General features: G+C 42.9%; 1 protein-coding gene across 1 annotated transcript in view; it reads right to left on the reverse strand.

Annotated features, from left to right (window-relative positions):
* LOC124798742 (UDP-glycosyltransferase UGT5-like) overlaps window positions 1–16,498 on the reverse strand; it is an 84,398-nt gene extending 67,900 nt beyond the window's left edge. The window contains exon 1 of the mRNA XM_047262269.1: window positions 16,242–16,498. Within this exon, the coding sequence (XP_047118225.1) occupies window positions 16,242–16,498 (257 nt within the window). The remainder of the gene's footprint in view (window positions 1–16,241) is intronic.
* Between the last annotated feature and the right edge of the window lie 793 nt (window positions 16,499–17,291).

The raw sequence follows: 17,291 nt of genomic DNA on the forward strand, positions 1-17,291 counted from the left end.
AAGTAAACAATAACCGGGTTTGACTAATTTACCTAAAAGTGACTTCGGAAATTACCGTTTGGACTTACTGTATTTTCTGCAGCATTCATTCGTAGCTTAAACTAAATTTTACCTGTTTATCTTCGTAACGATATTACTTCGTATGCTGACGACATTCTTATTGCTAAACATTCTTGGAGTGAGCATAACAAAATTTTGGATTCATTATTACGTATTTTTGCAAGAGTTGGCATTACAGAGAACTTGGAAAAATCTGAATTTGGTCGTTCACAGGTGAAATTTCTCGGTCACATTATTTCTACAGAAGGTATTCTCCCTGATCCAGAAAATTTAGACGCTATTCGTAATTATGCTGTTCCTACCACAAAACGTGATGTTCGTAGTTTCCTTGGTGTCTGTAATTTTCTTAGACGCTTTGTTAGATTGGACGATTTGGCCACACCTCTTTTTTGCGATCTATCTGGAAAGTTCTTTTTAAACGAAAATCGGTCGACAACTCTGTTTGGTTACTTTGTATTCCTGATGAGTGGGTTAATAAGCTGATTTGGTATACGCATTTCAGTTATGCACACTTTGGTCCCAGAAAATGCTTTCACAAATTACGAGAAAATTGCTACTTCAATAATATGGAAAAACGTATTCGATCTGTTCTGGCCAAATGCAAATTATGTCAAAAGGCTAAGCCGCCAACAGTTTCTCATAGAGCACCGTTGTTTCCTATCATTCCAGCGAAATTAAAGGAGATTGCTGCAGTCGATTTGTTCGGTCCAGTGGTTCGTTCTACTAATGGTTTTGCGTACATTTTCGTAGCAGTGGAACTGACGTCAAAATATGTGTGTTTTACACCTTTACGCAAAGCAACAGCTCGTTCAGTATCGAATGCTTTCATCAAACATTTTCTTAAAGAAGTTGGTCATGTTGATAAGGTTATATCAGATAATGGATCACAGTTTCGTTCTAAAATTTGGCTTCGTACTCTACAGCGTCGTAAAATTAAACCAATTTTCATTTCACTTTTTCACCCCCAATCTAACGCTTCAGAGAGATGGATGAAGGAAATCAATAAATTGTGTCGTCTTTATTGTCATCAGAATCACAGAACTTGGGATCAGTATCTTCATATTTTTCAAAACATTTTGAATGAACTTCCTAATGATTTAACTTCTTTACCGCCTATACTGGTATTAAAAAATAAGGCACCGACAAATCGCATATCTGAAATCGTTCCTTTTCCGCCTTCACGGAAACTGCGGCATTCTGAAGTTGTCAACCTGGCTCTGCAAAATATTGCATCTGCGGCTGCTAGAAGAGAGAAATCAGCTAAGCGTCCTGGTCGTTCAAAAATCTTGTCAGTTGGTCAAAAAGTGTTAATTAAGTCTCATCGTTTGTCGCACAAAGGAAAAGGCTTGTGTCGCAAATTTTTTCTGCTTTATAACGGTCCATATAGGATTCGCAAAATTATTCATGATAACACTGTCGAAGTAGAAACTCTTAAATCTCGACGCTCTAAAGAAATACATCATATATCAAACGTTAAAATTTTTGTGGAATGACATACTTGTGAGAAACTAACAGCTACATGTAAACATGCGGAGAGTACAAGGATACCGCGCTGTGTTTTGGCGGCGGCACATACTCAAAGCAACAGTCGAGTCTGCGCGCCGCACAAGGCAGTCGTTGACTGAAAACAATTGCTTCCTACGTCACGCGCCTACAGGTGATCGAGCGCTCAGTGCGAATGCACTGACAGCCGTAAACAAATACACAGTCTAATTTCTCCGATTAAATTCAGTATAAAGCTATAGTGACTTGATGAATTATGTTATTAACATTCAGTATTTTTCAGGATACGGTTGTATAAAATATTTAAGAACTTCAGGTAAATTCTGTGTGTCTCCGACGTTAAGAGGACTTGCTATCGAGAAATTTTCAGGAAGAATGTAATTTCGAAGAAGAAACTAATAAACTAAAAAAGGTAACTATTAATTGAGTTCATTTTTCAGGTAACATATTTCCACTTAGGTACGTACTTTAGACGTAGTTTGCTGCTCGCGATTACGTGATTCATACTTTGTGCTAATTTCATGTTCTATGAATTTACGTGTGAAGCGACGTGCTTGCGTACATTTGCTGATTTTTGTCAATGTTTTATTAATGAACAGGATTGTTATTTGTGTATATTATGCATCGCTTGGCTGCACTACTTTTTCACTAATGTCATATTTTTTTTAATTATGTGCCTGCTGTGCTTATTTATTTAAATTATAATTGTCACCTGATTTATTGTGCTGATGTGGCGCCTTCATGTTTACTTATTAGGATGACATATGAACATTTATTTGCTTATGCTGATATGATGCTAATGACCTGTTTGCTGCTATGCGTATGGATTGCATATTTATACATTTCTGTTGTTGTCATAACTACTCTTTAATTTGGTGTATAGAAATGCTGATATACTGTGTACAAACAGAGAGTTTATGTCACACTATTGGATTAATTATAGATTGTTCGCTTGGCAGAGCCTCGTTGTAGGAATTGTGCTGCATACACTTGTTGACATTCTGTTCTCTACTGGTATATTTACTCGCTATTGCTTGTTTTGCTTACGCTAAGTGCCTTATATTTTTAAGATAAAAAAATGAACTGCTATAATTCGACGAACGACATTAGTACAAGAAACTTCATAGAAGTCACATGAGCTGGAGGTTTTATGGAAGCTGTATAACTTTATGCTAATAGGAAGGAAGCTAACGACATGACATACCATTACTAGGTTTAGTCCATTTACAGTTATTACACTGCATTTTTCGTGAGCAATTGAAATAGGAAGTGACACTTGATACAAGAAATACTCCACATGTTTGCTTCTGCCATAATTCTTGAAGTGGTGTACACACTGTGAAATATTATGATTATTCACACTCCGTAATCGTACTTAATTACTGAGAATTATTCGAACTAAGTCTGTTAGAGGTCATGTATGCATGTCTTTTGTTTATAATTCATAATGAGTGGAAGATTGGGCTCAGATGGATTACACAGAGGTTGTGTGTTGACAATGTGTCTTCGGATTGTATGGGATGATGAGGTTTGCATTAGGATTTTATCTGTACTTGTTCGAGGAGACTGACTAGAGGGAAGAGTTGTGGTGGAAGTGAGATGATATTGGCAATAAGGTTCATATTTATCGACGTATTAAAGAGGTATTATTTAGGTATAGAGATTATATGAAGTTGATGATTATTGGAGTTTTTGTGGACAAGAGGTAAGGTAAATGATATTGATGATAAGAGTTATATGTATCGACGTAAGAAGTATTAGTGAAGTATTGAGATTATGTGATGCTGATGATTATTGGAGTTTTGGTGTATAAGAGGTAAAGTAAGTGAGGAGCATATTTTTTTTGTTGGTCTTATGGAACAAGGAGGATGAAGATAGCAGACAAGAACACTAAAGTAGAAGGAAGGTAGTCTATACACACACTTCGTTAAATCACTAAGCAGTATATACTTTTTTTTTTGAAGAGAGGAAGTATTTGCATATCTTGGCTCACTGACAGTTGTTCAACAACAGTACATTTGATCTGGCTTGGCAAACATTGGTCTTGACATGATGACTATGACGTTGACCTAACTATTATTGACTGTTATACATTGCTGCCACTACTACTTGATACACATGATGAACATCAGATTTTGACAGAATTACATTTACACAGTTAACACTATTCAATTACACAGTAGTACTTAATGTGGACGAAAGATGAGTGAGTGTGTTTGGTGTGTTTTCCTTTCCTAATCCTACCCACCTATTTCCTAAATATTATTTTATTTGTTTGTTGTGGCTTGCACTGACACCCATAAATATTATAGGTTTACTGATATTTGAGTATCTGTAATAGTTAATATGACATTTATCTGATATCATTTTTGTGTTTATTAGAATTTATATGTTTAGTGTTTAAAGGCATTTGTATGTGTATTCAAACTATTGTTCATGCCTGAACTGTCTGATTAGTGAAGGTAAACATTATGAACTGTTACCTGCACTTTTTCAAAATAATGTGTGACACTTAGGAATGATTAATTTCTGCTGTTGAACTGTGTGATCAGTGATAGTGAATATTATGGACTGTTACTTGTACTATTTCTTTGGTGTCACTAGGACATGTTTAATTTTTGCTGATGAACAGTGTGATTAGTATGTGCATTCAAACTATTGTTCATGCTTGAACTGAGTGATCGGTGATAATGAATATCATGGACTGCTGTCTGCACCTGCTCAACATTGCTGGGTGCAACTGATGGACTGCTTCTACTGAAATGATGTCACTTGTTGGTGTCTGCACCTGCTCTCAACATTGCTGGATGCAACTGATGGACTGTTTCTGCTGAAATGATGTCACTTGTTGGTGTCTGCACCTGCTCAACATTGCTGGGTGCAACTGATGGACTGCTTCTACTGAAATGATGTCACTTGTTGCTGTGTGTACCTCTTCAACTTTACTGGGTGCCACAGATGGAACTGCTTCTGCTGAAATGATGTCACTTGTTGGTGTCTGCACCTGCTCAACATTGCAACTGATGGACTGCTTCTACTGAAATGATGTCACTTGTTGGTGTCTGCACCTGCTCAACATTGCTGGGTGCAACTGATGGACTGTTTCTGCTGAAATGATGTCACTTGTTGGTGTCTGCACCTGCTCACATTGCTGGGTGCAACTGATGGACTGCTTCTACTGAAATGATGTCACTTGTTGGTGTCTGCACCTGCTCAACATTGCTGGGTGCAACTGATGGACTGCTTCTACTGAAATGATGTCACTTGTTGGTGTCTGTACCTGCTAAACTTTACTGGGTGCCACTGATGGACTGCTTCTATTGAAAAGATGTCACCTGTTGGTGTCTTTTTATTGTATAAATTAATCATTGAAGGCATTTTATGTGAACATTTGTATAAACTGATTTTTTGTGTATTGTGTGAACTCTTATGTAAAGTCACATGTATGAAAAGAAGTTGTATTGCTTACTGTGTTTCATATATTAGGTTAGTGAAAGGTCAGTGCAAAGCCAAAATTTTAACTAATTATGTGATATTTAGGTATTAATATTATTTTTTATTTTTGTCTGTATTTTTCTGGACGAATTTGGTGGTATTTTCACCACCAATGCTGGCAAAAATACCATCAAATTCTGGCCTGTGGAGGAGGGGCATATAAAAGGTGGCTACACTGAGCCACTGCGCCAGAGATTGCGCCAAAGAGTATTATTAAGCCGCCTCCTCAGTGCTTGTCAAGAGTTCGTAGAGGACAGTGCCTGTTAAGAACTCGTAGCAGTCAGTGTGTGGGCAGAGCTCGTAGAAGACAGTTCGTGCCGAGATGTGCTAGTGGGCACTGCTTGTCGTGAAGTCGGAGTGAGATGTGGTAGTAAGGAGTGTTTGTTCCATGTTTTATGCAGTTATTTGATGGGAGAGATAGCAGATGTTATTCTAATGGAAATACTGTAACGATCAGAGTGCTTTTCGTCAATATATATGAAGGTAAAATATTGCGTGTTTTTTCATTAATTCCATGTTTTAAATAATGAGTCATTACAGGTTCAGTCAACAAAGCATCTGGCGTGTGTTCTTGCATTAGAGTTTAATTCTGCTTTCCTTACGCAATTGTAGTATTTGTAATTTTCTTTTATCACGTTAGTATAATGGTATTTGAAATTTCTTGTCTTGTGAAGAAGAACTGTGCCAGATGTGCGTTGAGTCACACTCCCACACACAGAACAATTACATTTGTGCTTTGGTTTTGTAGTTTTATAGTTGCTGGGGACTTAATTAATTAATTGTGTTAATGAAAATTTTCATTTCATTCTTTGTTGTTGTTCTTTGCAGTCAGATTGCGTAATAATAATAGACAGGGCCAACCGTTTACGAGACTTGCGTAATCGGACATACAGCTACCTAAAAAAACCAAAAATATTTTCAATCATATTTAATTAAGCCCCCATGCAAAATGTGATAATAAAAGACTAGACAACTGTTTTAATTTCAGAGCCATCATCTCAGGAAGGGGAAAGATCAGAGCGATATAATATGCTTTGCCCAAGACGTAGGAGTCAAGAATCCGAACTTTACGAAGCATGTTAAGGCAATACGGTTCATGTTCAAGGATTGATACTTGCATCGTCGCCGACTTCCAGTTAAGTGTAGCCATTTGGAGCGGGGAGCGGTCAGTTGTGACTCCCAGAGATTTATGTCTTTCGAAGGCCGTCGCCCTCGAAACGACAGCATTATCAAAACCCAGTAATTTCATCAAATGACATTTGGCTATGTTGATGCGGCCACCAAATAGTAGGCAAATGACGTGCAACATAGCCTTGAGCAATGGAATCTCAGCGGGGAACGGAGTAACACCATCACATCATCCGCGTATGTGCGCACCGAGATCGTCTCGGCCAAGAGTGTCCATCCTTGTAACTGTGCGACGATTCTTCGGAGAAGCCGTTAAAGTGATAGAATAGACAATGACAGTGAAAGTGGACTTCCCTGAAGAAGTGTCATTGGCCACTGACAGCCATGGAAGCCTGGATACCCGTAAACAAACTAAGCAAGTCCCTGTAGTTTGCCGTACTCAGCACATACAACAGGAAACCATGGCTAACACGGGCGAACGCCTTCTCAAAATTCAAAAATGCCAGAGCACCAGGAACAACTTAACAGCTGCTACGGATATGATATTACGACATTTCGTCTACCGGGGTCAGAACATTACGACCAGAAATACTACTTTGATGGTCAGCAACAAATTTCCCCAGCAACGCAGACAGCCGTCTATCAAGCGCTGTAGCCACTGTCTTGAAATCAGAATGTAATAAGGTAATCGGACGAAATTTATCAGTTACTACCTGTCTAGAAATTTAAGGAATTAACACAATTTTTTCCAACTTTGAACGAGCTCTTGGTTCTAAAGCAATGTAAAAGTGGTACGCAACAAAGGCCACAAACGCACAAAAGTCGCCTTAGGCAGACCATCCAATCCCAGCGTATTGCGAGAAAGCGTTCTGGCAATAATGTCATTGACATCGTCACGTTGCGTAACTTCTAAAATGCAGCAGCATTACGAGCAGGTATAAGTCTCCGATCCAGAGACTCAAGAAATAAATCGGATGTCGTATTGACAGTAACGGGTACTTCATACAACCCAACTTACAGTTGATGTACAGAATGCAACATGTCCTTTTGTGCCATTGCAACACTGGCGTCCTCTGTCATGAGAGACGTGGTACACGCAGGTCGACGACGAGTCTAATGTCGAATCAGATGATATAGGGAAGTCAGTTCATCCGCTACCTCGGAACGTGGTTTCTATCGCACTCCTAACCTTTCCATTTGACGCTGCGTCAACCATAACAATGGCGCTTTTAGACGCCTGCTGTCTGAAATCCACAGCGGTGCCTGATGAGCTCTTTCATAAGGGTCACGTAAGAGAGAGTAGTAAAGTTCCTGCGCTCTATCGGCGCAGTACCGTATCAACGTTTGTCTGAGCCTCGGATTTGCCAGTTGAACCCACCACTCCAAAATGGAGGCCTATCGTTCAGTTGATGCAGTAGACTTCCTTTACCACCTCATCGACAGAGCGATCATCCAAGTGCACTACATTGAGCATCCATGGCGATGTAAAGAATTTCACCGACTGGCGCGAGTGATTTAAAGCAACAGTCATTGCACGATGTACACTGAAGCTTGCAGCGATGACATCAACGGCCATAGAAGTAGCAGTGAAATAGGTGTATTTGACAAGAGTCGGATACTTGCAGACCCAAACATCTTACAGTTTAAAGGTAAACAAAATTTCGAGGTTGATCTACAGGATGCAACACGCACTAAAGTCACCACCTATCAAAGTATTCTGAGGACTTTTTGTGAATAGCAGATTTATCCTTATAGAACCAGGAGCGGTCCAAAGTGCGGCCAGTATCGGACGGTGCATAAAGGAGAATCAAGGTCAGGAGAAGAAAAGTACATCCTAATCCTCCTCTACCAATATCAAGCACTTCAATTCCTTCAATGGGACTGCTCTTCTTAAAAAGAAGGCAATCTCAGTGGGACATTCGGGAGTAACGTTAGACACTGTGCAAAAACCAGGGAGAGAAGCAAGTAAACTGAACTTCATGAAAGAATACGACATCCGCACACGAATTATAAATAAATCTACTCAACGAAAGGAGCCCAGGTCTGATTCCACCATATTAACATAAAGAAAGAAATGTATAAACCTGCGTACTTTAACAACGAGAAGCGAAATTCGAGCTGTTGACCAACTGAATCACGTAATCAGTGTGTGGTCAAGATCCACTGCTCAGTCCAGTGACGAATCAAATGATCTGGAATCTTTATGTATCTTCCTTTTACGAATCACCGCCCCCTCAGGTTGGACATGTTGTTTATAATGACTACCAGGCAGTTCAAATATTAACCAAAGTAGGTGGCTAAAGAGGAACCGCAGAGGCCCAATCTGTAGGATGTGATCCTTACAATTCATGTCGACATGCAATAGAGGGGTAGACAGGTAGGATTTTATGGCCACCAGTCGCATCCTCAGTAGTAACAACAATTGGTCGTTCCGACAATACCTGAATGGGAGACGTCAATTTAATGGGCGTCTCAATTAGCAGCTGCTGAATCATTGGATTCATTCAACGATTTCCTCACCGTCGAGTGGTTCCAGAAGTGTTACTTGAAGTACGAGAGGAATACTAGGAGAAACACTGGAGACTTCAGCATCTGTTTTCGCACTATCGATCCCATCAGGAATGTAGGACTTAGCACTAGAAGATGCCTCAACCGAAGAAGTTACTTCAAGGAGTGGAGGGTGAGGAGCGGACGTGTCCGACTCCTCACCATCCTGCGTACATCGTCTCCTATTTTGCACTTGGGGTACGGACGGTTTGGCAACAACAATTTCAGAACTGTGCCGCGAGGGTGGAGGCGGGAAGTCGGGAGCAGTAAGTCACGCAACCCACTGTTGTTCCATTGGGCCCGGGGAAGTAAAGCACCAACGTCATCAACAGTAGAAACGACATCACCTAACGTCGATTTTCGAGGCCGTTCAAACGAAACTTCAGTATAAATACCCGCCGTTGGCAGTTAGATCTAAAATGTCCACTTCCATTGCAGAGAAAGCATGTCCCCACTTACCCACTATATGTTATATGAATGGGGTAACCACAGACCTGCAGATGGGAAGGAGTATTACGTTTGACTACCATCTCCGCAGAACGGATCCCGTTGTAACATTGCAGCTGGTACTGAGTGGACCAACGTTCGCGTCTTATAGCCCTCACATCACGATAAGGGTGCAGCACATCCATAAGTAAACTGTTGTCGACTCCCGACGGGAGATTGAACACTCGTACATTGATAAAATCTATTTCCTCGTTAGCAAGAAGCATCTTACTTACGAAACCATCACATTCCTTAAAAGGAACTTGAGAACCATGACGCAAAAGCAACCTATTTATTTGTAGAGGACCCAAAGCTTTACAAGAAGATATAGTTACCGGAATCAAAATAGGCATTATGAACCTGGTCAGATGTTTCGTGAATTGTGTCAACCTGCCAATAATGAATTTCGAAAGATCGGGGCTGCACGAAACGATTGGATTTGCCGAAACTAAGGCTGACTGTACCTTTTCTTGAAACACACCAGGAAGCCGTGGCGGACGTTAAGAGCGGACTACGCTGCTGGCAACGTACATAAAAAACTAACGCTGTGGACTAAACAACGAATCGACACACACGAAGACACAAACGAGACCGAGGGAAAGCTGTCCAGGCGCGCGGGGCGCAGCGGTGAGACGATAAATTAACAACTTTCCCGCTCGGCGCTCGATGCGGAACGACTCTCAGACAAAAGGTGGAGACTGCCTGTTATTCAAAACATCAATGAGACATCACATTAATTTTATAGATTAGATGCTTCAGACATTAGCACTGCGCGGCGCTACGCTCTCTTGTCCCGAGCGACTGCACGATAGGCAGGAAGGGCTTTACAAACCGCTGTCTCAAGCGCTTCTTCGTGCGACCGAAACGAGTAACCTCAACATTTTTTTAAAAAATACTTACAATGCTACAGAGCAGCTGAAAGTTTACCAGTGATTGCTTTCCCTATACTCTTCATGCATAAAAGCTTTCACGGTGGGTGTCGATATGACGGACTGAACCATTGTCTTGTTAGCCTCCCGCTTCAGACGATTTCTCTTATCACAGCTGGTGCTCTCATGCTATATGCAACAGGCAGGTGAAAGTAAACACTAGAGAAGTGTATCGTACTGGAGCAGCAATGCTACATCTATGTGTAGAGTAGAATCGTGTGAAATGGGGTCGAAATCAGTTACCTGTTACGGATATGCTTCTCTTGTTTCTCCTGCTTTACACCAGAGCGAGCGAAAGCGAACACTAGCGAACGAGCATTCGCAGAAAATTCGACAGTGATCACTACCGTTCGCTTGTATGTGCAGACGAGCGTTTACGTTAGAGGGAACGGAAGGTAACAGATATTGGGAATAACGTACATCGAGGAGACAAAAGTCATGGGATAGCCACAAGCACATATACAGATGACGTTAGTATCACATTTACATAACATGGCAATATATTGGCGAAGTTTCTGTTTCTAATCGGGTTATTCATGAGAAAGGCTTCCATACGTGATTAGGGTCGCACGACGGAAACTTGTAAGTAGGCTGTTCAGGTTTTTATACTGGTAACGCCACGTAGCGCTCTGTATGAAAATCACTGGCTGTGCTGTGTGCAGTCTGTGGCTGGTTGCCATTGTTGTAATATTCGCTGTTGTAGTGTTGGGCAGTTGGATGTGAACAGCGCGTAGCGTTGCGGAGTTGGAGGTGAGCCGCCAGCAGTGGTGGATGTGGGGAGAGAGATGGCGGAGTTTTGAGAGCGGATGATCTGGACGTGTGTCCATCAGAGACAGTAAATTTGTAAGACTGGATTTGCTAAGTATGCCTATCAGTAGTTAGTGCCTTCAGTAGTTAGAATCTTTTAGTTAGCTAGCAGTATTGGCGCTCGCTGTATTGCCGTAGTTCGAGTAACGAAGATTTTTGTGAGGTAAGTGAGTCATGAAAGGTATAGGTTATTATTAGTCAGGGCCATTCTTTTGTAGGGATTATTGAAAGTCAGATTGCGTTGCCCTAAAAATATTGTGTGGCAGTTTAGTGTTGATCAGAATAAGTAAAGAGAGAAATGTCTGAGTACATTCAGTTCAGCTCAGCTGTTTGAAAATCAAATAACGTAAGAGGTTTATCAGCACAGTAATTCAATAATTTTTCTAAGGGGACGTTTCAAACTAACAGACTTTTAAACCGGCCGTTGTGCCCGAGTGGTTCTAGGTGCTTCAATCCGGAACCGCTCTGCTGCTACGGTCGCAGGTTCGAATCCTGCCTCGGGCATGGATGTATGTGATGTGCTTCGGTTAGTTAGGTTTAAGTAGTTCTAACATCTGACCTCAGATGTTAAGCTTAGAGCCATTTTTGAACCGACTTTTAATGCAGAATGATAGTTGGAAATAGGTGCATGAGACATTCCATTTCGGAAATCGATACCAATTCAATATTGCGAGATCAACAGTGTTAAGAGTGTGCCGCCGAGAATATCACATTTCAGGCATTACCTCTCAACACAGACAACGCAGTGGCCGGCGGCCTTCACTTAACGAACGAGAAGAGCGGCGTTTGCATAGAGCTGTCGGTACTAACAGACAAGCAACTCTGCCAGAAATAACTGCGTAAGTCAATGTGAAACGTGCGGCAGCGCTGCTAAATTTGGCCTTAATGGGAAATGGGAGCTGATGACCGAAAGGAGAGCCTCTGCTAACAGCACGATATCACCTGCAGCCCTTCTACATCGACATCTACATCTACATCCATACTCCGCAAGCCACCTGACGGTGTATGGCAGAGGGTACTTTGAGTACCTCTATCGGTTCTCCCTTCTATTGTCGGTATGCCTCTGTGTGGGCTCTAATCTCTCTGATTTTATCCTCATGGTCTCTTCGCGAGATATACGTAGGAAGGAGCAATATACTGCTTCACTCCTCGGTGAAGGTATGTTCTCGAAACTTCAACAAAAGCCCATACCGAGCTACTGAGCGTCTCTTTTGTAGAGTCTTCCACTGGAGTTTATCTATCATCTCCGTAACACTTTCGCGATTACTAAATGATCCTGTAACGAAGCGAACTGGTCTCCGTTGGATCTTCTCTATTTCTTCCATCAAACTATCTGGTACGGATCCCACACCGGTGAGCAGTATTCAAGCAGTGTGCCAATAAGTGTACTGTAACCTACTTCCTTTGTTTTCGGATTGCATTTCCTTAGGATTCTTCTAATGAATGTCAGTCTGGCATCTGCTTTACCGACGATTAATTTTATATGGTCATTCCTCGGCTTATGGCCATAACTGTTGTACCTAGACAACTGAACAACCGTGGCCTGGTCCGAGGAGTCCCGATTTGAGTTGATGGTGTGGTTCAACTGTGGCGCAGATCCCACGAAGCCATGGGTACAAGTTGTCAACAAGGCACTGTGCAAGCTGCGTGGCTAGCTCCATAGTGGTGTGGGCTGTGTTTTCATGAAATGGTCTGGGTTGTCTGGTCCAAATGAACGGATCATTGACTGAAAATGGTTATGTTCGGCTACTTACAGACCATTTCCAGCCGTACATGTTACCAACCAACAATATCCTGTCATCGGGCCACAACTGTTCGCAACCGGTTTGAAGAACTTTCTGGAAAATTCGAGCAAATGATTTGGTCACCCAGATCGCTCGTCATGAATGCCATCGAACCATGGGACATAACCGAGAGGTCAGTTCCTGCATCAGCATCACTTTCGCAATTATGGACAGCTACAGAGACAGCATGCCTCAATATTGCTGCAGGGGTCTTCTAACAACTTGCTGAGTAAACTCCACGTCTAGTTGCTGCACTACTCCGGATAAAAGGAGGTCCGACAAAGGTATCTCTGTGACTTTTGTCATCTCCGTGTATAAATGCCACATTACTGTTTGTTGGCGCTAATCATCGGCACACGAGATGCAACACTATACATTTAGAGCCACATTGGAAATGGTTCTGAGCGCTGTGGGACTTAACATCTGAGGTCATCAGTCCCCTAGAACTTAGAACTACTTAAACCTAACTAACCTAAGGACACCACACACATCCATACCAGAGGCAGGATTCGAACCTGCGACCGTAGCATTCGCGCGGTTTCGGACTGAAGCGCATAGAACCGCTCGGCTACAACGGCCGGCTAGAGCCACACTGCAAAATTTTGATATTCAGAGAGGCTGTTTTGCATGCCGACAGTACTGTTTTTGACGAAGCAAGCGAAACGATGTAGAGAGGAAAGAATTTACGTGGCTGAAACTGTACATATGCGGTAAGTGAGTGGAGGTAATCCACTTAACACTGAGTTTGAAACTCCAGGTCTCCTTTGCATTAATTCAAAAGTTAACACACATGTCGGTTAATGCTTTTCGTTGGTTCTTCCTTACAACTGAGGAGGTAATTTAAAAGAAGAACACTTATTACCGCCGACCAACATAACCTGAAGAAAGGCTGGCATTTACACTCTAATAGTTTGCAACTGTGGACGTGTGGACATTTACGTTACTGTAGTGACTGTTAGGATTTTAGTAACTGTTATATCAAAAGACATCTTCAGTAACATACTTGAAGAAGTTCAAGGATTTTATTGCAGTACATACGAAGAATACAGTAACGATAAAATGTGAATAATGAAATGTGACATATACACACGGCCTGTCACACTGTCTACGTGATAAAACCTGCTATACATTCAGTCAGAGGGCAAATTGCATTATTTCGCATAACTCATTTTTATTTATGATCAGAAATATCTAACATAACAGTGACACGTCACCCACGTAATTACAGGTATCATGAATTTAAACAAAGAGTCTTTGGTATATTTTCAACTTTAATCAGCGTAAAATATACATATGGATACACCGGTTCGCGGGAGATCACCGAAGTTAAGCGCTGTTGGGCGTGGCCGGAACTTGGATGGGTGACCAGCCAGCCGCCATGCGCTGTTGCCATTTTTCGGGGTGCACTCAGCCTCGTGATGCCAATTGAGGAGCTACTCGACCGAATAGTAGCGCCTTCGGTCAAGAATACCATCATAACGACAGGGAGAGCAGTGTGCTGACCCCACACCCCTCCTATCCTCATCCACAGCTGAGGATGACACGGCGGTCGGATGGTCCCGGTAGGCCACTGGTGGCCTGAAGACGGAATAATAGATACATATTCTCATTCATTAACTTTGAATAAAATTTATTGTACAGCTCCTTTTTACTGAAATCACGTGCAAAGCTTCACTCTGTTTCCCTCTGAAGCAAACGTATAATGAACTTACCGTCTGTCTCACATCTCCAGCTGCACCTTTGAAAGTTACAGGGCAATTTTCTGTCAATCATTTTTCTGTTTCTTTCGCTCTTGCGCTGTGGAGCCCTTGGACCCCGGAAACACGTATGACATTTACATTTTTATACGCAACATTTCATTTTTTCAGTCCCCGAGATCCCTCACGCAACTCATGTCAACACCAGAAACAGATAAGGCAGCAGACAAAAGCCTTCTGGGCTTCTAGTGCCGAAGTGAAAAGTTCGCGATCTTCCTTTGATTGTTCGTTAAAGGATCGACAAGCACCGGAAGCCGAGCAAACGGTAGTGAACTCGAGCCGCACTCCAGCTGATGTTCGGTCATTTGTGTTCGCAATGTAGCCGAGGACGCATGAATACCCGTAATTTACCTATCCAAGCAGCATCTACGTATGTCACTGAATCTACCTAGAGAAATATATGATTCTACGACAGATAGATCAGGACATATGACTTCGTAAACACTGAGATGCGTGAAAAATTGCCAAATCATTCACGACGTTTTTACTTATTACTTAGTTTCTATTAACTCTATTGACAACACATTTCGCAAACAGTAGCCACACATAACAATGGATGTACGTGAAATATATATCGGTGTTTAGCATATAGTGCAGAACATATGACGTCGTAAATATTGAGCTGCGTGAAAATGAAGCGGCAGGGCGAAGTTCGCTAGAGATACAGGTGAAATACGCTAGATGTATACGAAATATGAAACCTACTTGGCAGATTAAAACTGTGTGCCGGACCGAGACTCGAACTCGGGACCTTTGCCTTTCGCAGGCAGCTTTAATTCCGCCAGTACCTCGTCTCCTACCTTCCAAACTTCACAGAAGCCCCCCTCGAATCTTGCCGAACTAGGATTATCCTTTCTTCAAGGAGTGCTAGTTCTGCAAGGCTCGCAGGAGAGCTTCTGTGAAGTTTGGAAGGTAGGAGACGAGGTACTGGCGGAATTAAAGCTGTGAAGACGGGGCGCGAGTAGTGCTTGGGTATCTAAGTTGGTAGAGCACTTACCCGGGAAAGGCAGAGGTCCCGAGTTCGAGTTTCGGTCCGGCACTCAGTTTTAATCTGCCAGGAAGTTTCATATCAGTGCACACTCTGCTGTAGAGTGAAAATTTCATTCGATACGAAATATATTTGGCATGTGCGTACGCAGGCAGAAAGCTCATGTCCTGGAATGATTTTAACCAATGTTGGTGCATATACTGGTTACATGGTTACAATTTGGAAAGAAATACTTTGGCGGTAAGAACCACCAGCTTCCTATTGGGGTGAGTGTGAGAACGTGGAGAGAGTGGGAGAGAGGAGCAGATGGACAGATAGATAGGGGGAAGGAGGAGACGGACACAGACAGGGGGAGGAGGATATGTGAAATGGAGACAGAGCGGAGAGGAGGAAATAGACAGATAAAGGAAAGAGAAGGAGATGGACAGGGAGGGGAGGGGGGAGAAGGAAACTGACAGAGATATTGGGAGGACGAGCTGAGCATAGAGAGGTGGGAGGAGATTGAATTAGAGGAAGGAGGAAGAGATGGACAGTGTGGGAAGGAGCAGGTGGATGGGGGAAGAAACAGATTGACAAAGAGAGAGGGGGAGGAGGAACTGGACAGAGGGGGATGAAGGAGGAGATGAACAGAGAGAGAAGAAAGGAAGAGATGGACTAATAGAAGATTGTAGTATATATTTACGTGGGCAACGCCGAGTACTCAGCTAGTGGATAATCAAAAACAACTGTAAGTGTCCACTACAGCGGGCTAAGTCACTTGTCGGCATAAGAGGCCAGACTGCCGGCGATGCTGATGTCGGTGTAGTTGGGCTGGGGCGACTGCCGCGGGAAGTGGCTCAGCACGGTGACGTTGTGGCCCCTGGCGGCCAGCTCCGAGAACAGCCGGCCCAGCATGACGAAGTTGCTGAGCGAGATGAGCCAGACTACGGCCAGGATGTTGGCGGCGTCGCTGACCGCCGCGTTCTGTAGCAGCAACGGCAGCAGCAGCAGCAAGGAGACGCCGCCGAGCCTCATGGTTACGAGCGAGTGCGGCTTCTGAGACTGACAGGCAGAGTCGCCGAGTCCAGCGGTAACCTACCGCGATAAGCTCTCCCGCCTCTTATATCGCTATCAGTGTGATAAGCTATCTCGAGACGCAGTCGTTCCGAAATCGAGAGTAAGGCAGTCTACAGTTACATTGGTGCCAACATCCTCCATCTGCGGTATATTGCGGCTCCCAGCCGGCGCTGACGAATCAGATGGTCTTGAATATTTATGTGTCCTTTTTATGAGTCACCGCTCCCTCAGGTTGGACGTGTTTACAATGACTACCAGACAATTCAAACATTAACCAAAGTACGTGGCAAACGAGGAACCGCAGAGGCCCACTCTGTAGGATGTGATCCTTACAGTTCATATCGACATGCAAGAGAGGGCCGGCCGGAGTGGCCGAGCGGTTCTAGGCGCTTCAGTCTGGCACCGCGGCACTGCTACAGTCGCAGGTTCGAATCCTGCCTCGGGCATGGGTGTGTGAGATGTCCTCAGGTTAGCTAGGTTTAAGTAGTTCTAAGTTCTAGAGGATTGATGACCTCAGATGTGAAGTCCTGTAGTGCTCAGAGCCATTTTGCGGCTTCCAGCATATCCTGCAGTACTTTAAATATCTTACAACCTAATCTTTGGCTTGTAAGAGGTCCATGAGTAAGGAATTTATTGCTAGCGCATTCGAGCAGATGTGACTTCGATGGATTGCTCACGCGTTGCCTGCGATATGTAAGCTATAATAGAATCGCAGACCAAAGAGCAGTGTTGGCTGCAGTAGTAGTGGTAG

This window comes from Schistocerca piceifrons, chromosome 5, assembly GCF_021461385.2.
Source record: "Schistocerca piceifrons isolate TAMUIC-IGC-003096 chromosome 5, iqSchPice1.1, whole genome shotgun sequence".
In the NCBI taxonomy this organism is placed as follows: domain Eukaryota; kingdom Metazoa; phylum Arthropoda; class Insecta; order Orthoptera; family Acrididae; genus Schistocerca; species Schistocerca piceifrons.